The sequence below is a fragment of the Crocodylus siamensis genome, chromosome 14 (genome assembly GCF_052110815.1).
Source record: "Crocodylus siamensis isolate JL-2025a chromosome 14, ASM5211081v1, whole genome shotgun sequence".
Lineage (NCBI taxonomy): Eukaryota > Metazoa > Chordata > Crocodylia > Crocodylidae > Crocodylus > Crocodylus siamensis.
In genome coordinates, this window is record NC_143408.1 from 10,604,004 (window position 1) to 10,629,113 (window position 25,110).

The 25,110-nt window shown below is 46.7% G+C and overlaps 1 protein-coding gene across 1 annotated transcript in view; it reads right to left on the bottom strand.

Moving 5' to 3' along the window:
* FBN3 (fibrillin 3) overlaps positions 1–23,982 on the bottom strand; it is a 262,268-nt gene extending 238,286 nt beyond the window's left edge. The window contains exons 1-2 of the mRNA XM_090027836.1: positions 23,844–23,982; positions 20,425–20,733 (exon numbers count right to left, since the gene is read on the bottom strand). Of these exons, the coding sequence (XP_089883962.1) occupies positions 20,425–20,594 (170 nt within the window). The 5' untranslated portion in view covers positions 20,595–20,733; positions 23,844–23,982. The remainder of the gene's footprint in view (positions 1–20,424; positions 20,734–23,843) is intronic.
* Positions 23,983–25,110: the final 1,128 nt, after the last annotated feature.

A 25,110-nucleotide genomic window follows, 5' to 3' on the forward strand; every position in this document is an offset into this window, starting at 1 on the left:
TTGGGCCTTGGCAAGGGCAGGTAAGACTCTTTCAAGACCACTGGGATTGTTGTGGGTAGCAGGTGCCAAAGCCAAGCAGCATCTGGCTGAGGCCACAATGTAATCAGCCTGGAAATGGCCGTGTCAGAGCTGCATTTGGAGGAATCCAGCCTGGTTGCCACAGGACTGGAAAGGCCCACAGCTGGCTGAGACAGGGATTGAGAAGGTTTTGGCTGTGTTAATTTATTTCGACCTGCCAAGTGTGGCATTGGCACAGTTAAGAAAGCTATTAAAAGAGGAGGTGGGAGTAAGACAGCTGTCCAATTCCCAGCGTGAGGATGAGGCTGTTCAAAACGAGAATACCTAGCTGGAGCCAGATTTTACAGAAAAGCCGAGAAGGCTCAGCCTGAGCTGGTTCTCCGCTTTCCCTCAGTTCTTGCAGAACATTACAGTGCACTCAGCTCTGTCCCTGCAGCTGTGGGAAAAAGAAATTCAGCATTGAGTAAATTATTCCAAAACCACAACCCTCCGTTAAGGGGAACCAAGCACAATTACTAAAACACTTCTCTGTTGTTTAATCACCATCTGGTGTCCCACAGGCAACATATAAAGACCAGGATGACACAGGATCCTGCCAATGAGAAGGGCCCCCAGCTAACAAAGGCTCTGGCTCCACGTAATATCAGCTTTCCAGAAGACAGGCACAACTCTCAGGGATCTGGCTCCACCAAGGATAATTAGTATCCCCTAATCTTTGTTTTGCTTTAATACTCAGAGAGATTCTTAAAGCAAGAAAAGACAGATATGAATGGAAAATTGCTGCCTGGATAAAGCTAAGGCACTCCCAGGACAGGATACAGGGCTGCTTCAGACATCCCGGAAACCACTCTCTGCTGGACAGGCCAGTGACTCCCACACTCTTGCCAGTCCGATTCGGCTCCCATTTGAGTAACTGGCAAAACTGCACAGGCCGCCTCTTAAGTTTCTATATTACCCTGAACTTTGTGTTATCACTTACACCACTACCAAGAGCACACAACAGAAAAGCCAGAACAAAAGTGTTCTAAGCTGCTTCTGTGCAGGACAGTCAAGACAGCACAGGGCAACCAACGTTGTTTTCAGGAGGACTGGATAAGACCCTAAACCACTGCCGGGCCCTAAAATACTGCGGAAGAGACTCTGCTCTACTCCGACAATGTAAATCCCCAGCAAAACAATCAGCTATGCAGAGCTGTAACAGTTTAATTGAGGGGAGAACCTGGCCTCTTGCCTGAATACTTCCTAGAGGTCAAATCTGATCCCTCTCGTCTTGCTTCAGAGCCAAGCGAATGCAACCACAAGCCTACCCTAACAGCAGCATTTTCGCCCAGCTCTGCACACAGTCCTCTACACCAGTGCATAGAGAGTTCCACGTCAGCTACTTTTTCAAAGAAAAAAAAATCCCTTTGCAAAGGCGGGCAGAGCTCTGGTGACCTCTGGTACAATGACTTCATCCTGGGGAAGTGGGAGAACAGGACCTGGGGGATGCAATGCATTCTAGAAAAATTCATTCCAGTTCATCACTGCAGGCCAATTTCCTGCCGTCCTCACTGAGTCACAACTGCAAAGAAATTAATGTGCTAACCTGAATGCTAAACTGCACCAGGCCTGGTTCCTACCTTTTTAAAGCTGCAGCAGTCTTCCCTACACTTTCCACAAGAATAAAAACCTCTGCAGATCAGACAGTACCCTTTTCATTTTCCCACTCTGCAGGAGATGCCATTTCCCCCCAGAATCCAACTAACGTAATTTATTCTTGCCAAGTGGAAACAATCCCGGGTCCATAAAAGTTAAGAACTAGGCAACTGTTTGTTGAAGGAAAAAAAAAAAAAAAAATCACTACACTCCAGGAGAAGCCATTTTCAAGCATTTTTAAACCTTCCAAATCTCAACCAGGAAGAGAAGCACCAAAATGGCTCAGAAGCAAATCCCATCAGGTCCTGCTCTTCTGTACTCTGTATTCTCTCCGGAGAGTCTTACAGAGGGCAGAGAAGCTCAAAGGTAACTTTGCTTGCAGCTCTTCCCATCCTTCAACTTGCTTTAGGGCTGACCGAAAAGAGCTACCTCATGCATGAGCTCAAACTCTCCACAGTACTGTGCACGAAGGGACAGCCAGGGCTCTGCTCCCCGGGGGCACGAAATGCATCCGAAAACTAGGAGTACCATATTTCCAGCATCAAAAAAAGAGGACACCTGGGAAGGAGAGGGAGGGGGAGGGACATATGATTCCGGCTAGGAGAGGGGGGTGGGCAGCGATATGCTTGTGTTCTGCCTCTGCCCCCCACTCGCATCCCACAGCCCCCCATCTTCCTAGTACTGTCGGTGCCCCTCTACTCCCAACCAGCAGCCTCCTGCCTCCCAGCCCTGCCGGTGCCCTTCACTCCCAACCCACAGGTTCCTGCTCCTCCAACACTGTCCAGCCCTGCACTCTGGACCGGTAGCCCCTGCCCCCCCAACCCTGCTGGTGCCCCCCACTGCCAACCTGCACACCCCTGCTCCCCACCCCCCAGCCCTGCTGCCCAAACAGCGCGCGCGCACACACACACACACACACACACACACACACACACACACAGTGCCTCTTCACCTGGCTTGCTGGAGCCTGCACAGGGAGCACATGACCTCCAACAGCCAATCACCTTGCCTGCTGCTCCCAGCCCCAAGCAGCCAGGCCAGGACTGCAAAGGAAGAGCAAAAGACCCGGACATTTGCTCTTATTTTAAAACCCCATCTGGATGCAGCATAGGGAGCCAAAAAAGCGGACATGTCCAGGAAAACCCAGACATATGGTAACCCTCTGAAAAAGACAGTGGAACAGACAACCCCTGTTCCCTGCTGGGAGCTGAAGACATTGGTATGAAACCAACAGTTCTTCTGCCCGCTCTGTTATTAAAACCAGCTCAGCTTTGAATTCTTGAGGAGGAAGGATGACACTTGCACACTTCTAAGTCATCGTTCTCCTTCCATGGAAGGAATATAAAAGACAGCATATGTATTAGAGGGAGAGACTCTTAAGGAAAGGCTTTAAAATTAAATCACTGGTTAGCTGTGGCTTACTAGCCCAGCTGCCAAGCAAACGCTGAAGTCCAGGCTGTGTAAAGTTGGCTGGTTCAGGCACTGAGTAAAGGAGCCTTTAACCTAGATTCAGAACAGCTTTCTGGTCTGACAGGCATCTAGCCGGTTCAAGTTCTAATGGAGGGTTTCTCTTCAGGGTGGGGGAGCTGGGCGGGATGTGCAATGGGGGGAGGGGGACCTGGGGGGTAGCCACCATAGCATGCAGTTTGCAATTTCACCTCTGAGTTCCTTCAGAGCTCTCAGGCAACTCTATCCAGTCCCGGTGATTTATTAGTATTTAGGTTACCAATTTGCTCTAAAACTTCCTCTATTGTCACTTCAAATGTGGCCCAACTCTTCAGACCCACCTACTGGGAAGGACTGATCTGCCATGGGAATTTCCCCAGGGGTAAAAACCAATGTCAAGAATTTGTTTAGCTTCTCTGCTACACCTTTATCGCTCCCGAGTGCACCTTTTACACCTTGGTCATCTAATGTTTCCATCAATTATGTGGCTAGCTCCCTGCTTCTGAAATACTGTATTTACTGGAATCCAAGATGAGCCACCACCCCCAGAATGGGGGGAAAATCCCCTTGTCTTAGATTCACGTACAAAGCAGAGTGCAAGGGGAGGTAGGTCCAACTTTGGCCCTGAGCTCAGATCAGGGCCAGTCAGACCCACAGCAGCTGCCTGCCCCCCATCCAATTCCCCTCTGTGGCTTCTGTATCCCCTTCCCTCCCCTTTGGCAGGTGCAGCTCAGCTCTGACTCACGCTGAGAGCGCAATGAAAGTCCATCCCTTGTCTGGTCAAACAGCAGCACCACCACTGCTACATGACCCAGCAAGGGTTGAACATCGTCCATGTGCTGTGCTCTGGGGAAGGAATGGAGCCTGAGCAGTGTCTGACAAAAGAGTGGGGTGGGGGAGGGGGAAAGAGAAGCAGGGGGTAGATAAAAGGGTTGTAGGGGGAGCAGGATGAGAAGAAGAGATTATGAGAAGCAAGGGGTAGGGGAGTGCAGGTGACAGGAGGGACAGGAAGGCTGCAGTGGGAAAAGTGGGAAGGCACAGGGTAGGGCAGCTGCCTGACCCCCGCCCCCCAAGCCAGTGTGGTGGGGGAAATTCAAGACAACCCTCCAATAAGTAGAGTCCAGTCCCGGAAAATTATAACACATTTATAACATTTGCCATATATAGAATTTAAATTATTGGGGGGGTCATCTTAAAATCAGGATTGACTTAGATTCAAGTAAATGTGGTGTGTTTTGTTTTGTTTTGTTTTTAAGGGTTATTATTAAATTTCAGCAGCTTTGCTAGATATTTCTCAAGTTCTATTTTGGTCTGCCTTATTTCACTTTTATACTTGACCTGCCAGAATATGTCAACTTTCTCATTTTCCTCATGTGGGAATACCTTCCATTTTTTGCTTTGTATGGCCTCCTTAGCTCTGCTATTAAACCATGCACGAGTTTTATTTGTCTGCTTGGTATTCTTTTTGATTTGTGATCCTTTGTGAGTGTCACAAGATGGCTCCAAAAGCATTTGTGCAACACTTTGTCCTACGCTATTGCACCAGACATCTGAATGGATTTCCTACAATACTATCATGGCACAAGCAGACCTAACAGGCCTCCAAACATCCCACAATGCAGTGCTTTAGTCCCAATCCTGGACCCTTTTGCACTCTGCATGGCTACTCTGCCCCTAGTCACAGAATTCTACTGCCTGGAAGTGTCAGGCCCCAAGTGGCCACCCCCAGCTATTAATTGCTCTGTACAGCAACTTGCCAGCTGTTTTGTGATCACCACCCACCCAAAGCCAGCACCTGCATCCACTGAACACCACCAACCACTGGGGACCACCCTTCAATTCACCTGGCTGTCAAGGTGGTCATCAGACCCATCCATCAACCACTGAGGCAATTTCACACCTCCATACTTCCACACGTGTATCCATTCTCCCTTCATCATGTTCCCTCAATCTGACAACTCTAGCACCACTAAACAAGCACAGAAGCAACTGGACCAGGGAGGCATGAGTGGATCTTATCACCATCTGGGGTGAAATTAAGAAGCAATGGGCACTTCAGTCAAGCCACCAAAGAAGGCAGTCTATGAATGCACTGGCGATGCATAGTGGGTGCACACAGGTATACGTGCACCCTCTGAGTTTGGTGGTGCACCCCCTGCGAAAAGTGTTGCCAATGCTGCCAGCAGCACCTGTGGGCAGTCGCTGCTTGCCACCCACACCCCTTGCCACCAACACCACCGGCAGCATCTGATGGTTGGCAACCACCAATAGTTGGCGCTTGCCACCCCACATTGACCCCACTCTACTGATACCACCGTGGCTGCCTGAAGGAGCTCCCCACTCCCCACTGCCATGCTCTCACCGCCAACGCTACCACTGCCGCTACCTGCAGCCTCCAGGGGCACCTGATGTTCATGTATAAATGGACTGTGAAGGAAAATGACAGCCTGCGGACATGACCATGACTGGACCCAATGCCAGTCCAAGTGCAAGATACTGAGGCAGCATTTCTGTAAGACAGAAGACAGCAGGGTCACATGTGCCCACGACAAAGAACTCGCCCACATCTTTGCCATCAATTACACAGTCAGGTCTGAAAACATGGTGGACATAGTGGCCCATGCTCCAGGAGAGTGACAAGGACTCTTATGTGCCTGGTTGAAGAAGACTCACACACCTTGCAGGCCAGCACAGAAGTCTGGGCAATGAGCAGATCTTAGGGAAAGCCACCTAAAATTCATTCTTTAACCCATCGAAGGAGCAGTGGTAACAGCAGAGGTGAATCTACAGCAGCACTGACCCTAGCACAGGCTGTGCAATGTTGCTCAGAGCCCTGGGTATTTATTAGGCCTGTGTGAAGCAGTTAGTATTCGCTTCGGATTTGCATTTGGCTGATTCGGGGGACAGTGATTCAATCCAGTGATTCGAATCACTGTCCCGATTTGATTTGGCTGAATCTGATTCTGAGATTCGGCTGCTGTTGAATCTCTATATCAGCCAGGCCCATCCCCCGCCCCACTCCAAGCCTGGCAATGGCCTGCCCCAGCTCCTAGCACTTGTTAAAAAAAAAAAAAAGCCATGACTCAGCAGGTGCTGCCAGGCGGGGGCGATCCCTGCTGCCCCCCACTGCCCCATGCTGCATGGGGGGCTCTGCATGAGACCCCCAACACCCCCTCACTCCCCCAGCCCTGTCACAGGAGCACCATCTGGGCCAGCTCCGGCCCTTTAAGAAAAAAACCAACAACTGAGAAAACCCCCAGACTCACCACTCCTGCCGGTGCAGGCAATCCCCGCTGCCCCACGCCACCTGGGAGGCTCTGCACAAGCCCCCAAAGCCTTGTAGCTGCTGTAGGAATGGTGAGTCCTGAGGCTTTTCTCAGCTTTTTTTTCGTAAAGGGATGGAGCTGGCCCAGGCAGGGCACCAGTGGGGGGGATCATCGCCCCCTGCCTGGAAGCACCCAGTGAGCTGTAGTTTTTTTTTTAAAGTACCAGGAGCTGGGGCAGGCGGGAGCAGCCATGCAGGGACTGAGGCAATGGGCGGGGGTCAAGGGGGGTGGGGTCCCCCCATGGTCCCCTTCCTAAAACCCCCCTCCTCTGCCCCTAGTACTTACCAGCTTGGAGTCGGCTGCTGCTCCCTGCTGCAGTCACTGGGGACTGCTTGAATCATCAAAGCTCTCCAAATCTTTGCCAAAGATTTGGAGAGCTTTGAATCGATTTAGACCTTTTGATTGGTCCCCTGATCCAATTCGGATTCAGAGATTCAGCTACCGAATTGGGTCGAATCTCTTTGGAATCGAATCACCACCTGAAGCTTCACACAGCCCTAGTGTTTATGTGGGTACATGGCTTGTGCTGAAATCTGTGTTGCAGCATCTTTGTTGTAATTTGCTACCCTAGCTAGCAAAGCTGAAACAAGCTTGGCTATAGCTGCAAACAAGGTCTGACTGCAGAGTAGACATACTGTTACGTGAAGTGTAACATGTCTTGCTGGGTCACGTTTCTCTCAATGGAATTGTATTAGGTTGCAAAGGCTTTCATGATTAGTTCTTGTATGCTCATGATGGTAAAGCACTTGCTACAAAACCGATATCAAAACCTCACTATTACATGTTCTTTAATGCAAGCTTGTTATATCAGCAAGTTTACCAGGAAATCAACATTAAAGACAGTATTTGACATAATTCAAGATTCAACATTACTGTATTTACTTGAATCCAAGATAAGGTGCCCCTGGCCCCTGCTCATTTAACACATGGAAAAAAGATGCCCTTTGTCTTGTACTTGAATCCAGGGAGGGGGAGGGGGGCACAAAAGCAGGTGGCTGCTGTGGTCCTGACTCCAGCCCCTACTTGGGCTTGGGGTCAGAGTGAGACAATAAATAAATCAACAAATAAATAAATAATCACTGTCTCCCCAGGCTTTCACTCTGCTGCCTCTGCTGCCCACAGCCTTCCCCCTGTAACTCCCTCTTTCCATGCTCTGCACTGCCTCCTCCTGGGGGCTGGAGTGATCATGTGCTCTGTGACCTGGATTGCAGCAGCTCTAGATCTGGAGCCAGAACTGCAATGGAGGGTAAGTGGTAGCGGAGATGGGGGCAGGGATGAACTTAAGATGATCCTCCAATTATTAGATTCCGCCTATGTAAAATTATAATTTTAAATACATTTTCCATGAATCAAATACAATTATTGGGGGAGGGGTCATCTTAAATTCAAAGTCATCTTAGATTCAGGTAAATATGGTATTTTAATACTAAACAAGAAAAGAAAAGAAAAGAAAAGAAAAGAAAAGAAAAGAAAAGAAAAGAAAAGAAAAGATGGAAGACAAATCTTTAGAAAGAATCAGTGTAGTATTGTATTCAGGCTGCTTTGCTCAGGCACCAGCTCATACCCAATAAGGTTAGTAGCTTTTTTTAGCAGCAAGTTTCTATACTATCTTTAGTTAGACACCCTTTCTTTGCCGGCTATGAGTTTCCCTTCCTTTCCATTCAATTATTTTTTTCTTTTATACATCCATCTTTTTTAAGTGAGTGTAAGAAGACTTCTTTTTAATTTCAGCAAAATTCAGTTAAAAACCTGTATATCAGGACAAGCACCACAAGGTTTACTTTAATTTACAAATAGCTAAAGATGGAACTGATTTTCAGGAATTGCACAATAGCTTCAGCTGGAAAGCAGTATACCAACTCTTCCATTTATTTCTTTTTTCTCTAAAACCTCCATTATGAATCAAAATTTTAAAACCAGTTCTTAAAACCTACAAATAAAAATGCCAGGCCCAATTAACCTCTAAGCTAGATAAATGTCTGCCATACCAAAAATTGTGTTCAGTGTTTGCAAATGTAACAACAGAAACCAGTCTGTCCCACACGAGCAAGATCAACCATCTGCTTAACATAGATCATGGCACACAAGAAGAAGAAGAAAAAAAAGAAAAAGGACTTGGCAAATGAGAACCCAAAGCTAGAAGCATTTAGTAGCAGCCCTAGTTTTTGTTCCTGGCATCATTAGGTTTGTCGTATTTTGGTCTCAGTCTTTATGACTGAACATTAGGGCTGTGAGAGGTTTCAGACTGTGCTTCAGATCCAGAGAAGCTTCAGACGCTTTGACGTCCAAAGCAGTACGTCTGTATTGAAGCGCTGGCTTCTTTAGGCTTCGGAAAAGCTTTGGAGCCGCCTCGGAGATCCAGCCGTAGGGTATAATGGGGAAATCAACGAAATATCTATAACTTTGTTGTTTTTTGTCTCTTTTGGATTAATCTTGCAGAGGTGGTAGCCTCTTCTGAGAGCAGGAAGCATGCCAAGTTTCAAGAAGATCGGTGCAGGGGTTTGAGGGACCTGCACCCCAAATTCTTGAAAGCAAAACTCATGTTGTGCGTGTGTTACACCGCAGGGGGGATGAAAACTGCAGGGGTCATAGCCCCTGCTGAGGCCACAAATCCTGCCAAGTTTCAAGGAGATAAGTGCAGTGGTTTGCGGGGAACTATACCTCAAGCTACGGACAAGCAAAACCTGTGACATGGGTGACACTGTGTGCTAAGGTGCAGCAGGGTGAAAGCTGCAGGGGTGGTGGCCCCTGCTGAGGCCATGAAGCCTGCCAGCTATCGAGATCGGTGCAGGGGGGTTCTGGGGCCCTGCACCCCTAGCAATGCATTGCGGGAGTGATGTGAGCACCAAAATATGGTCTCCTGCGTGGATCTGTGCTCCTCGCTCATTGTCTGCGACACGTGTTTTTGTAATTGCCATCCCCATTATGATAGTGCCCTGTGCTTGTGTGTACTGTCTGCTGTTAGCAATTACCAAACTTGTCTTGTAAAAGTGGCATACATGGGTCTAGGGGTCAGTACAGTCAAGGTCTTGGAACATATCCCTATTTGTTACATTGTAAAATGAGTTCCCTTGATGCAAATTTGAGTTGAGTTATGTGCTGTTTTCCAGGAACACATTTACAGCATAAAAATTAAGGAAACCTGTATTACAGGTTTAATGAAACATTTTACCACCGAGGTCTCTACACCCCAGATTGGTGGTTTGAATAGATCTGAGAGCACTGAGACAATTATTTTGACTAGGGCATGAAGGCAAGGTGGGGAGAAGAAAAAGGAGGTACAAGGATTTGGCTCTGTTCCCTACTGGAATGTGCCTCTGATTGCTGTAAGAATATAAGTGCACCCCCCGACCCCCACCTCTCACCCCCCAGCTACTCTGTAGTTTTACTAACAGAGTAGGCAACGCATTTGTATAGGACTGTTAGATCGGGGGTTGGGCTAGATGACCTCTGAAAATCCCTTCCAACTTAAAATTCTTCCATCATTCTATGATCCTTGTTTTGAAAGAGTACAGCTAGTTTCACATTTCACAGATAACTTCAAGTTTTTTTAGCAAGTAAGGAAAGGATATGTGATTTATGGTGACCATACAGGCAACCAGTACCATAGTGACACACCAGCACTGGGCACCTTCACATGACCCTGGGCACTGACTTGGGCAGGGAAAGCAATAAAAAGTGGCTGTTTCTGGCAGCCGTGCAGCCACAATTGAGATCATGGTAGCAACTGGAAGTTACCACTATCCCCGTGCTTCAGGTACCTGGCCACATCCCTCTCTGCTGTAGTCAACACTTCCTAACAAATCCAAGTCTCACATTTCTTCCCAATTTGTATATGTGGTCTAGATTACTAGAATCATCCTGTATGAACTTCATGCTACACAGCATTTCAATGTGCTGCAACAGTACAGCAGCCTCCATGAATTAATGGATTAATTAGGAGTCAAGCCCCCCACCCCATCATAATATCATAAAGCCCTTTTCCTATTGGCAACCTAGCTTTTGACTCAAGGTTTTCTATACTACCACGAGGCATACAGACCAACCTCTTCTAAAAGAATTAAATCTAGGATCCTTTTGCGTTCAGAGGACTCCAAAACTTAGAATTTAAGTAAAACAGCCAACATCACTAAACTTATGATCCACACACCATGTAACAGATACACTGAGTGCCTGACCGTTCTCCAATTAAGTAAACAGGAGTTTTAACGTTGAGTTCAATGGAAGCAGGATCAAATCAGAAATCATTAAACATTTTGCACCATCTTGCAACTTTTCACTTGAAAACAGAGGAGACTGTGTTCATGAGTTAGGAAACCAAAGTATAAATAAGCACGTGTGTACTAAATCCAAAAGGGTTAACAAATCATGATTTTTAAAAAACAAAATATTTAAATATAGGAATGTATAGCATGGCTTTACTTTTCTATTTCATTAGCAAGGAAATCAAGTGGTGGGAATAACAAGCATTGTGAAACAAGATGCATTCTTTACGTTTAACAGGTATGGACTTCTTTTAAAAAAAACATTAGTTTCTGCTTTTTGCAGTGTTTGACATGAATTAAAGTGTCTAAACACATCTGTTAAACAGGATCATCATCAATTACACATTCTGAATGCAAAATTGATGCATAGAGAAGAAAAAGGGCCAAGTGCGAGACCCAGAGTCTTTTTCCTTTACCTATCATGAAGGATCCAACCACCTCCCTACGGCTTCCCCTCTCCACACCGCCTGAGCAGTGCAGTAACAGAACAGACCAGAAGCGTCAATTTGGGCTGGGCAGATATCAGTGAACTGGGAACGTGGTGAGCCTGAGTTCTGCTGCACTCAAGCCACTGCTTGTATGAACAACCTTATAACACCGGATCCATCTGCCATGCACTGAGTCCAAGCAGCCCTAAATCAAAGAGCTGAAGCCATCTTTCTGAGGCTTCCATTGTTCATTACGCCCAAGGTGACAGAATAGGGTTCAGGGTGTCTACCTACATCCTAGGAAATGTTTGCTGTGCAAATCCCATCTCACCATTCCTTCTCTCTTCCAGATTAAACTAAGAAAAATGCCCATAAGAGACTATGGGAATTCTCCAACAACTGAGACTACCTCCAAGTGGGTTGTAACCTACTTTAAATCAGATGCATTCTCATATCTTCAGCGCACTCACACCGAGTGACATGTGTCAGCTTTGCTAGTGTGCCCAAACGTTGGCCCACACTTAATATGTTCATTATTCCCCTCTATTTGGCACTGTCAATGCCACATCTGGAGTACCACTACAGAAAGGATGCGGACAACTTGGAGAGAGTCCAGTGGAGGGCAAAGAAATGCTTAGGGGGCTGGGGGACATGACTTCTGAAGAGAGGCTGAGGGAACTGGGCTTATTGAGTCTAGAGAAGAGAAGACTTTGTGGGGATTTCATAGCAGCCTTTAACTGCCTGAATGGGGGTTCCAAAGAGAACGGAGCTAGACTCTGCTCAGTGGTGGCAGATGACAAAACAAGGAGCAATGGTCTCAAGTTTAGGTTAGATATTAGATACACATCCCTGGCATGCACAGCAGCAGGGGCAGTTTCACTAATGAAACTGTTCCAACTAACTCCAGTTATTGCATTATAGGCACTATGAAAGTAAGTAAAGATATTCATGTATGAAAGTAATGGCAGGGCCTTAATTTGAAGAGAGACACAATAATGTGTGATATAAATGTTATAAAATAAGCTAATCGCATGCTCTTTTTTTTACCTTGTGCTACATAGCAACACAAGATGACTCAAATATATTTTCCCTTGTTCTAATCTCTACACAAACTTGCACCTAATAACTAAACTAAATAACATTTCCTTTGTTATTCCAGCTCTTAATATATGTCTGAGAACAAGAAAAACTCTCATGAGGAGGGTAATAAAGTACTGGAACAGGTTACCCAGAGAGGTTGTGGAATCCCAGTCTTTGGAGGTTTTTAAGTCACGACTAGACAAAGCCTTGGCTGGGATGATATAGTCTGGGCTGGTCCTGCTTAGAGCTGGGGGTTGGATTAGATGACCTGCTGAGGTCTCTTCCAACCATAATTTTCTATTCTATGATCTGGAAAGTCTGGCAGGATCAAGGCATACAGGAAACCAGGTTTAAACCAACTCTCAGGAAAAATCTCCTAGTGGTAATAGATGTAGACAGAACAGATTGCCCTCTGAAGCTGTCGAATCTCCGTCATAGGAGGCTGTCAAAGAGAGGCTGGATAGACATCTGTCCAGTATCTGTTGAGGATGGTTCAGTAATGCTGAATCCTGAAGAAGCATAACAAGGAATGAGCAAGTGGGGTGTGTGTCCCAGGTGCTGCCTAAGGGGAGGGATGCCAGAAGGTGGAGGGGTAGGAACTGCTTGCCTCACTGCTGCCTCCTAATTTCCTGATTCTAATTTCAGCCCTACAAAGTCTTTCATAAAACATCCAAGGAATCCATCCTCCCTCTTTGGTTACAATGAGACCAGGGCTCTGAGTAATTCTTTTTCTCCAAGTGTCCTTTACTCTTCATTACTTCTTTAATAACTAATGAACAACATAATAATTTTCACATTAAAACTATAATTGATCCTTCATGCTGATGGCTGTTAATGAGCAGTCATTAATCCTCAAATTAATGCATTTCTATTGCCAGACTCAACTGGCTCCAGGATAGCAATCTTTTCATTCCCCCTTTTTTCAGCATACTCTTGCTTTTGGAAACCATTAAATAATTCACTACAGTTATACATGCTGTTAAAATCTTGCCTTACAAATAGATTTGTCAATACTCTTCCTTCAGGAGTCAGTCATTTTAAATTGCTGTTTATTGGAATGGATTTTATAACTGATTACCCTGATTTGGGAAACATACAGAGATTGCTTTATTAAAGCAATAAGTAAGGCATCTTGCTTTATTAGCTATTAATTGTAAAGGAATGCATGAACCAGAAGGCCATGGATTTTGCTGAATCTCCTCAGATGAAAGGAACCTTGCTAATCAGCAGGAATCTGGGATATGTACTTCTCATGGGAAAACAGAGAAAACCATGGATTTTACTCTTTACCGGAAGAAAGCACGGATTTCTTGTTTTATTGGGGAAACCTGTGGATTTTTTAGTTTTGCAAAGAGCTCTCTGCAAGCTGGCAGTGTTGCAGCCTGCAAGGGGATGGGAGGGAGTGGGAGAGTGGTCAGGCAGGGGGTGTCATGCATATGTATATTGGCTGCCAGGCAGCTTGGAGAGCAGCTCCTGCAGGTAAGTGGCGGGGGGGAGGGGAGGGGAGGGGATTGAGACCCCCATAGGGACGGAGGAAGGGAATTGGGCAGGGCTGGGGCTGCAACTGGGGGCAGCGGGGACCTGTGGCCCCTCAGACCTGTGCACGGGGTGTGCGCAGGCTGCCTACTCTGCTGTCCTCTCCCCAGGGCCTCTGCAACCAACATCAGGGCCGAGCAGTGATCTCCTTGCTACTGTGAGCTTCACGCTGCCCTGGCGACATCTCTGGCATGTGCAGCAGCAGGGGCAGTTTCACTAATGAGACTGTTCCAACTGACTCTAGTTATTACTTTCATAGTGCCTATAATGCAAGTAAAGATATTCATGTATGAAAGTAATGGCAGGGCCTTAATTTGGAAAGAGACACAATAATGTGCGATATAAATGTTATAAAATAAGCTAATTGCATGCTCTTTTTTTTACCTTGTGCTATATAGCAACACAAGATGACTCAAATATATTTTCCCTTGTTCTAATCTCTACACAGACTTGCACCTAATAACTAAACTAAATAACTTTTCTTTTGTTATTCCAGCTCTTAACATATATCTGAGAACTAGATTTGATTTTCTAGCTAGAAACTACATATGTTTATCGGAAACTGGGGCCGGAAAGATTTTCCTCCATGCTGTAGTACTGCACAATCATTTTGATCACACACATTTGACACACAGCATGGCAACTGCCCCAGGACAGAAGTCCTAAGTACTCTGCGGTTTGCCAAAATGCTGTTTACATCTGTAGGCAGCAAGATCCCCGCATTTGTAATAAGCAAGCACGACTGAAAACCATACTTGCATGCCTGAAAAATACTTAATTTACAGTTTCCTAGGCTTTCCTAAGCAGACCTACCATTTACCCCAACCAACTCTTTTCCTCTGCTTGTAGAGAGGGCTTCTAAGGCCATTAGATAAAGTGGGACAGAAAATACCAGAGAGATGGCAGTGTGGTCTAGTGCACTCATCAGGAGACCGAGTTAGGGCCTCCCAGATTTGTCTGCGATCCTGCCACTGACTGTGTGTGGCCTTACTAGTGTATCAGATGGAATAATGTATTTATCTAAAGGTTTCCAAAGCACAGTGAAAGAATGCCCAGAGCTCTGTGCACTTGTGACAATCTCTTAAGCATACATTAAGAAGAAAAATGTCAAAAACATCCAAGTGACTTTGGAGTCTAAATTCCATTTTCCAAAGGCACATAGGAATTTAGCAAGCTTACCCCCTCATTCTCATGGGATGTATTTGGCTTCTAAGGCACTTTTCCAAAAATTTTTTTAGGCTTAAGTCACTAATATGTTTTTTTTATTTCCTCCCCCTAAAACAAACAAACAACAACTCCCTTACGGTAGTGTTGCCACTGTGAATGAATGTTAATAAAGTCCTCAGGGATCCTAGGGTAAAGGCAAAATTAAAACTTGTATTATTAGAGCCCTTTGCCCTTCAGTATTAGGGTATAACAGTGCTAGTGAAACACTGAACTGCCTGGGCAACTACTTTGGGCACTCCCACCATTATTGAGGGACTCTGGACCACAGCCCATGGCCATCTCCCCATTTACAATTCCATGTTCTCACCAGCCACTAAAGAGCAGGGGACACATGGAGGTAATGTATTGTCTGAAGGATAAGTATACTTGAAAATATATGAAGGGGGCACAGCAAAAGAGGTTGTGTGGTACTATGGGAAGGGGGGCGTTATGCAGTAGCAATGAACTAACAAGGGTTTTGATCTTGGAAAGCTGGGTTAGAGTCAATAGGATGAGGTTAAATCCTGCCAGATGCCAGATGCTAAACTTTGGGGAGAATAGTAAAAAACCCTCAAAAACCCCACAACTATGAGCTGGGCGACTACTGGCTGGATGGCAGCACAACAGAGAAATATCTAGGAGCATCTTTACACTTGCTCCAGGGTGAGGGGTGCTTTAATTAAAGTGTCTCTCACGAGCTGTTCTAATTAAGGTGTTGCAGCATCTCATGCTTTTAGCGTCCTGCACTGCAAAATGGTAGTGCGGGCCCTTTAACTAAAGTTTGTTGAACGAGCTTTAGTTAAAGCACCCTTGCTGCCATTTTGAAGCATGGGGATATGGAAGCATGCCATCCCAGTCTCTTCCCAGACTCTTCTATTAGGTTTTTCCTTGTCCACTGATTTCTCACCTGTCTATCAACTGGTTGCTAGGCAACCAAATATTTGCCTACGTGACTTTTGCCAGGTGAGAGGGGGTGGACCTAGCTCTCTACTGTGTTAGTACTGACCGTCATTGCATGGGGCAGGGGCTCAAGCTCCTGTCACTCTTGCAGGTGAGCAGTGATGCTTTTTAAATTGATTGGCTGGCACCCCGCAACACATGGCCATAGTTGGGTCTCAGGGGTGATGGCAAAAGGCCTATATAAACCTAAGACTGCCCAGAGGGAGGGAGAGCACCGTGTTAAGGGTTACACACAGCAACTGGAACATTTGCAGCTCTCACTCGCTCTCTCAAGATGCTGAAGTGAGTAAACTGCCTGAAACTTATCTAGATATAGAGGTTACCGTAATGTAGAAGCAAATTAACCAACTACTATATGCTGATACTACTTGCTCTAAGGTTGTTCTGTGATCGTTCCCTATCCAGTACCCTTTTCCAAGCCTACCCTCTTTAACTAATAAAGCTCTCCACTACAAAAAGCATGGTGAACTTGTGGGGAGAGGGACTGGGCCTGTCTGGATGCTCCCTATGCTCAGCTGACTAAGTGAAGCTACTTTTCATACTGCAGGCTAAAGGAAGCGCCCCAAGTTCTCACAGTGGGTCAAGCACCCTCAAGGACTACAAGGCCTGTGTACCCCAGAGAGCACAGGGCCCAGAAACAGCCCAAACCCCTTGGTAGTGGCAGCAGTTACCCCAGGCTTGCAGGCAGGCTCCAGGAAGGGGGTTGGCTGGACGCGAGGTGCCCCAGGAACAGTGAGGTGGGTGGCTCAGTGCAGGGGTACCCCCTACTGATCCCCCCCTACAGGGGACACTGCGGCTGCTAGAGTGTACTAATTAACACGCATCAGACGCGTGTATAGGTGCCCCAGGAGTTCTGGTAGATCAAAGACTCATATAAGTCTGTAGTGTAATGCAGTTGCACAAAATGCAAATGTGGCTTTGAGCTGCATCAATAGGAGCATTAACTGCAAGACACAGGGGCCACATCTACATGAGACAGACACTGACAGTGCAGTAGTCTTGTGGCATGAAGTGCGACTCAACACTACTGCGCAGTAGTAACAAGCTACTACGCAGTCAGCATCTCAGGGATGCTACTGTGCCGTAATGCTGGTTATTGCAGTCGTTTAGTACTTGTGTATACTGTACTTGTGCACAGTAACAACTGCATAGTCAGCATCTCATGTAGATGTGGTCAGGAGGTGATGGTGCCTCCCCACTTGGTGCTGGTTAGGCTTCATCTAGAGTACTGCGTGTAGTTTTGGGCTCTACATTTTAAGGCCTCATCTAGTTGTGTGTAAAGTTTTGGGCTCCACATTTTAAAAAGGACATGGAGAAGTTGGAATAGGTCCAGAAGCAGGTGGCAAAAAATGACAAAGGTCTTGAAGGGCAGGGCACACGAGGAGATGTTGAGAGAGACTGGCATATTCAGCTTGCAAGAAAGGTGATTAAGAGAGGACATGATAGCAGTCTTCCAATACCTGAAGTGCTGCCATAAAGAAGAGAGAAAATACCTTCGCCCTTGCAGCAGAGAGCAGGATACATACTAATAGCTTGAAGCTGCAGAAAGTAAGTTTAAATTGGGCCACGTGTAGACAAAACGAGGGCGGGGTGTGCACAACACTTTAAAGCAGGCTAAATGCTTTTGCACTGCTTTAATGGTGTCGGTATTTGCAAGGCTCACCAGCGTAATGCACCTTAAATGACTTGGGGCACAGCAAACAATTTCCTCTGAAGAGTTTTAGTTTGCTGCCCCTAAAGCTGTGTAGCGAAGCACCAGGCTCTGTGCAGCTGTGTGGCTCCGCGGGAAACCCTGCAGGCAGCCTGGCAGTTGCCTGGGAAGGCAGGCTCCACCCAAGAAAAGCAGCAAGCCTGATTTCCAACCCCCCACAGAGCCTGCCTTCCTAAGCTGTGCAGGGGCCCTGTGCTTTCCTCCCCAGCTGCAATGCCCCCCAGGACCACCTGAGCCAGGTGCCTGCGGGCATGTGCTGTGTAGAGAAGCACTAGCTCCCCCACCCTCCCCTGTTGCAGCCCAGGGCCCACTCTGTCTGCCGGCAGCTCGCCCTCCCCTCCCTGTCACCAGAGAAGCGGTTAAGTCGGGTATGTGCATGACCCAGGGGTTTAAAGGACCCTAAATTGAAGCAGTGTTTTTAAAAGCCCACCACTTCAATTTAGGGCCCCTGCTTCATCTACACACACCTTTGGATATCAGGAAAATCTTCATCGCCACTGGAACAGTGCGGTAGTGAAACAGACTACTTAGGGAAGTTGTTGAATCCCCACCATTGAAGATTTTCAAGAACTGGAAAGGTGTTGGTCAGGGATGATCTAGGAGTACCATGTCTGGGGTGTTCTGTAATGAGCAGGATGGATTCCTGGGAGACAACAAGAGCTCTGCTGCCTAAAGCAGGTGGATACTAGACATGACCATGCTCAGCAGCAGCAGAATGAAGCGGAGTGCCATAAATGGTTTAGTTATGCATGAAAAGTAGAGGGACCTGGGATAAGTTATGGGGAGGGAATACAGAAAGGGGAGTTCTGACTATTCTGTAAGAGGGTACGACGCATGGAGTTATGCTTGCTGCCCCAGGTTGCAGAGCAGAGTGGACTGTTGGCACACCCCAGTCGAAACCTCAAGCTTTGGCTGCACCTAATACCTAGCTGCAGGGCAAAGATGTGAGGGGGAATCCTTCTTTGCCCTGAGTGTTACCCAGCAAAGCCCATGCTTCTGGGGTTTGCTGGTTGCTACTTGGGGTAGAGAAGGACTTTCCCCCCCACTCCTATTGCTACAGGTATGGGGGGTGCTCCCCAGCTCCCTCAGATGTCGGCTGCAGGCAAGGCTTGCTATTTTGACTGGGGTGTACCAATGCTCCTGCTGGACTAAGGCCCAGATGTTTTGGTACAAAAATGGCTAAACCCAGGTTAGAGGGCCTTACCCCTCTACTCAGGGTTAGACCAATTGCCATATTTGGAATCGGAAAAGAATTTCATTCTGCGGTCAGATCGGCATGGACGGTGGGGTTTTCACCTTCCATGGTAGCAGGGAACCATGGCCTTCTACCTTGGATCTCTTGAGTGCATTTTAAACCACCCTTGCAGAAGGACACTGACCACCCAGCTTTACCTACGGCAGGTCAGGGTGCTTTTGGTGTCTCTGGGCAATGTTTTGTAGTTGTACAACAAGGTTGATGGTGTAATTTTAGAAATAGGTTAGACAAGGACTTGTATAGGATTGTTTTGATAGGGATGATCCTGCTTCAAATGGGAGGGTTGGACTAGAAGCCCCTTGTAGCCCTACTTTTCTATGAAAAGCTGTTTGTAGTGGGTCCCCGCCCCCCTTTTTTTCTTAAAGTGAACGCACTCCAAATACAGCCTCCATGGTCGCTGTCCATCCTTTCAGTATCTCACTGCAGCAGAGACAAAAATGTAGGTATCCATGGCCACTCTCAAAATAAAAGTAGCCAGCCCTGATAACCTGCCCCTGGCAGATGATCCTCATTTGCTTTTGCCTGCTTCCACGCTACAGCTCCAGGTCAAGATCTGCTCGTTAGACCCTCTGTGCCAAACACACCACATTCAGATCCCATTCAAGAGGTGTTCCTTGGCAAGGGCTAAAGCAACACTGACTGGAGAGGTACAGGAGCTGTGTGTATGTCACTTCCTGTTCCGATTCTGCCCGCTGACACAAGAACATTTTCCCCAACTACAGTGAGGCAGACTTAAAATAACCCACAAGTCAGTGTAGTACTGGGGGCTCTTTCGAGCCTTCAGACTAGAGCCCAGCTACAGCATGAGCAGCAATAGTGCAAGCTTCTCAGAACAGACCAGGGTCCTGCCGGTTAACCTCCACACACACGAAGGCACCCCTTCTATGGCTGGCACAAGGTCAATTTTCAGGGATTTGATCCATGAAAGAGACTGTCCATGAGTTCCCATCACAGCAAAGAGCTTTGTGATGTGGACACTTGCATACTAAGAACGGGACTGGGAATCAATAACTCCCTGGACATAAGATACAAAAACCAGAGTAGCCATCAAGTACTAAGATCTCTCACCTAACATAGCTCTGGGCCTGGTCTGGCACTGGAGACCAGATGCGACACCCTTATTGCCCAGTCCCTCCACACTCCAGTGACCCCATAGGTAACTGCTTCAAAGATGGAACCATGAAAATACTAGTGCCTTTCTACCGGCAGACAGTTTCTGGCTTTTCGTTGGGAGGAAAAGCACCTGGATCACATTTCCTTGATAAGATACACTGACCAAGTGAACACAACCACATGAGCCCTTCCTCATTTCTTTTCCCAAACCCTTATTATATGTGCAGCAGATAAAAGACCTGTGATTTCCCTGTGGTAATCAAACATTACATTCTGCTGAGGAATCTGCTTCTCTCTTAGTTGGAGGGCTGGAAACTCTTATTTTGGCTGGGCGGGGGAAACGACTAAAGGACAGTCTTGTAAGCAGGTCGGTCTTCATTGTCTATTGTACCATGTTAATATCCCAAGAGCTGCACCATAAAAAATAAAAGAACATTTGACATACCCTCGTAAAGTGTCTTGGCCTCTTCTTCTCACTCTGTTTGCTGGCTGTCTTTCCTCATAGCCTGAAAATCTGTCCGTCTGCAAGTCCCCGTCATATTGACACTGGGCTTGTTCCACATACAAAAGTGCTGTACATCCCAGCATGAATTTGGCCAGCCATAATACCCCCATGATGGCAGCAATTCCTTGATTCCCCTGGCTTTCCTGAAAGCCTCTTCCAGCTGGAGGGCCCTTGTAGCCCTCTGTGAGGATAGACTGTGGCGGTAACCTCTGAAAGCCAAGCTGCTGTCTTGATGTTCCCCTTCTGAAGCTAGAAGCAGACAAGGGACAGAAGGGAGGAAAGAGACAAGTGTTCTTAAAAACCTTAACATGTTTTAAATAATCATTCATCCCAGGCTGTCCCTCCCTGGTGTTAATACAGTGAGATCATATAATCCCACTTGGCTGGATTCTGCATGGGGAGCCAGGCTAACTAGCTTACACGCTCAGTCCTCGCAAAGACATTGCCAAAGAATTCCTCTCCCCAAACTTGGGAAATAACAGAGGCTGCTTCTAGAAGTCTATACAGAGGAATTGCTTTTCTCCTCTCCACTCCATTCTTCTGAACTTGGCAGAGTTTTTGTAGCGCAACAGAAATGTAAAGAGTGCCTAATCTGTGCAGTAGACATGACGGAAGACGAGAGGTGGGTTTGGCTTTTGCTGAACTATGGAACCAAACTGTGACAGCGATTTCTGCCTGCAGTTCTGGGCAGCAATGTAAGAGCTACACTATGGAGCCAGTGGCAATATTGCAATGACAATGGCTTCTTGGTGCAGGACTGTGCTAGTATAGGCAGACCACATATGCCACCCAGAGATGGAACAGGAGCTGGGGAATGCAAGACAAAGAGAGCCCTAAAAACAACCTCTCCCGTTCCTGGTATTTCCAGCTGGTAAAGGGAGGCTCCTTTAAGAGGTAGCCAGTAAGCATGGGGTAGGGACTGTGGGAATGGTGAAGTGGAAAGTTAAGCGAGGGTAGCGAGATTGATAGGCCCAGCTACAGGAAGTGGAGGAACATGGCATGTTCTTTTTTTTGCTTGGTGAGAGAGTACAAGACCTTTGGGCAAGGGAAGAGGCCAGGAATGGTTGGGAAGTTGAACCAACCATATGGTTGGGTAATGCAGATATAGAGCCTCTGGACTCCTATAGGCCTCGGGGAGGCATGGGAGCTTTCACATAAAAGGGTAAGGAGCAGAAGCATGGAGGCTTTGTGGGAGAGGCGAATGGTTGTGCCGTAGTAGAAGGCAGGCAACAAGAGATTCTGGGCGTTCCTTAATGCCATATTTTTGGCTACTGCACTGAGTGAGCATCAGTAGCTTGGGACCTGCAGAGATGAGGGCAAAGCTATTCCAAGAGGCTGGTGTCAACACTGCATCTGACCTCAGGCTTAGGGCAATGGCCAAGTATCATAGTCCAGCAAGCCCAGGCAGAGAAAAATGGGAGTTAAGCTTGCAGCTTTCTCCAAAACACACAACAGGGGCCACCAGAGACTTTTTGCTACAATCAGCTCATCATGGATCAGTTTTAGTGACTGAAGCAAAAGTCAAAGCCAGAGACCTTCCAAGCGGAGGGCTAGGGGATGGCTCTTGCTGCCAGGGAGAGCCCACACAACGGGGAGAGGGATCTTGGTGCCTCACTGTTGGAGCTCTTGGCCCAGGGGAGAGGGATGGAGGGGGATTCAAGTTGTGGCCCTGTGGACCCATCTGTGTTGCAGTAAAGATTCATGTGGGGGCCACAGTAGGGAAAGCCCAGAGATCTCCAGAGCATTTGTATTTCAGTTTCAAAGGGATTTTGCCCAGCCCTTTCTCTTTAGCAATGTGGACTCATTTATGCAGGACTTTGATCTCAGGCCTGCAGAGTACAAGGAGTGCCAGCCCAAGCAGCAGAAGCAGGGCTACCTGCCACGAATACAGCTGCAGGCAGGTAGCCATACTCCTGGCCCTCCTAAGAGAACGGTGTGCAAACTAGGACTGATGGCTCCCCGGGAAGATGCCCTGGAATGGCAATGAGGGTTCTGCCTGGGATGCAAGGGGTGTTTTTGGCAAGCAGGGGTCAGGGCAACTGCCCTGCTGGGACTGCTCTGATGGGACAGACAAAATTGCTGCAAATAATCACCACTTTGGAACTCCGTGCCCCAACCTTTACCTTCCCAGTCCCCCCCATTGCCCCTCCTATTCTCAACCCCCCACCCCACACTGGCATGTGCAGACATTCGACCACTCTGCAGCAGCCCCTCTCCTCCCACCCACCCCTAGTCCTTCCAGGCAGCCAGAACTGTGAGCTGGGCCCTGGGAGAGCTTCGACTTCCAGTCGTCCTGGGGAGGGTTAGAAAGAGACTTTCAGGCCAGACCCCTCCCTGCAAGTCTGCTGCTACCCCCTACCTACCCTCCCCCAGATCAAAGTGTCTGCTTCTGCTGAGAGGCAGAGCCTTCAAGTATGCTCCTGCTGGGAGGAGTAGGGCCCCTGAGCCTCCCCTAAATGTCCCTCTTGCTCTCCCACAGCAGCAGTTTCCAATTCTAGCCCAGCCCCAAAGCAGACAAAAATCAACTCAGGGAAGGCAGAAAATGTGTTTGAACCATTCAGAAACTCACATCACCAGAGCAATATCCCTGTTGAGAATCCCTCAGCTCTTGAGGACATGCGTTTTTCAGCCACTAATATTTCAAAGGCAGTAAATGAGAAAGACAGAGTGGAAAGGAGCAGGCAGAGCTGGAAGCAGAGGCAAAAGGAGAGACAAAGAAACTCCCCTCCCTGCAGTGCCTTGCAAAAACTCTGCTACACATGCCTCTCTGCTGAAGGCTAGGATATGATTATTTCCAGCTAGACAAAAGGAAATATGTTTTCAGAGATTTCAGAGTAAAACACATAAAAAACTTGTCAGAAAAAGCAGAGTTTTATACTTTTAAAAAAAGTTTTCAAGTTCTTGTGCAGTGATTTAAATTGCAGAGACCTTACAATGAAATTAGAATCACAACAGTGATTAATACACAGACACATACCTCTGAAAGTGTTAAAAACAACAGTCTTGCTAAAAGAATATGGAAAAGTCATTTACACCATCAGCAGAGAGTTAGAAGAAATAGCTCAACAAAATTATCTGCAGCTCTGAGAAATTCCATTAAAAACACTCTTTGCAAGAAATCAGCATTGACAAAGGAAAAAAAAACTGATCAACTCAGATCTAAAACTACTTGGCAGAGTTGATGGGAGCAGGGAAGATATAGCAATCTGTGTTATTAAGTGTCAGAGATTAAAAAGAAGATATACATAAAAAATAAATTAAAGAGGCATTCAAACAATTATGAAGTAGCTTACTGATAAAGAGAAAGAAAAAAAAATCAGCTCTACAGGTCTGGATTTAGTCTGAATCTGTTTAAATACCTTCAGGTCCTGGAACTGGTGTTGTGCCCAGAGCTCCTTTGTTCAGTGGAGATCTGGGCAGAAAAGAAGGGAATAAAACCTTTACCCTGAAGGAAAGAAAAAAGGTACAGCCTAATCCAAATTGGACAGGGGGAGGGCCTTGCTGTGAGAGAAGGGGTGCAGGGGGAGTGGGAGTAAGAGGAGGACAACCCTATTGCATTCTTGAGCCAAAAGTTTTTAACTTCAAGGGGGGGGGGAGGAGGGGAGTTGGGTTTAGCAAGAGACATTTGAATGCAGACACGATTATCACCTAACCAGTCCTAGTGAACCTAGGACTGGCTCAGTTCAGCTAATTACCCATTTCAGTTCACATCCTGACTGCGTGTCCCAACTTTAGGCTGGATCTGTAGGAGGCAGAAAAAAATTAAGAACAGTGACTTCACATCAAAAGATTTGGGGAGAAAAGAATGCATTCTCCTTTGGGGGTTGAGTTTTCACTCCTTTTTTGGAAAAAGTTGTTCCCATATCAAAGTGAGCAAAAGAAAGACTAAATAAAAGGTACTTTTTACCAATTGTTTTATTGCAATTAACTGGCACTGATGTGGGGTAATTAGCGAAGGGCGACATCATAATAAACCCACAAAAGAACAGTTTGAGATCTGAAACAAGCTAGGGGGAAACAAACAAACAAACAGCATTTTGAAGTCATTAGGCTTTTCTTACAGTCACCCACTAGTTCATAGTCTGGTTTTGCTCTCCTGGTGCTTAATAATATGCTTCCTCTCCATCTTGTTTCAATAATTATTACTGATGTCTTTTCTTTAAATGAAAAAAGAAAATGCACGCACACACAAACCTTCTTCCCCGCTGCTTTTATGTGTGCCTCTGCACGCCCGGGATTTTTCCAGGAAGCTGAAGCCACCAAACTGTGGAACAAGGGAATGCCAAAAATTTCACCAGAAAATCTGATACAGGCCAATTTCCAGGCCAAAAACATGTTGATAAGCTTCAGAAAAGCAGCTGGGCACTGGCTGCTTAACTAAATAGAATCAGAAGTAATCCTGAAGATTGTGTATGAAGCACACAAAGAAGTGATCAGACTTTTTGTTATCCTAAAGCACATGTGCTTCATTCCTCCGTTACCTTTTTACAGCCAGCATATAAAAGATTGCATGTGACCTTTTTGTCAATTCATAGAGATGTGAAGACAAACCTCAGGCTGAGAGTATGACTGTCAGCTCCTCTTCCCTTCTTTTGCCTCTCTTTGAAATGTCTTTGTTCTTCTCCC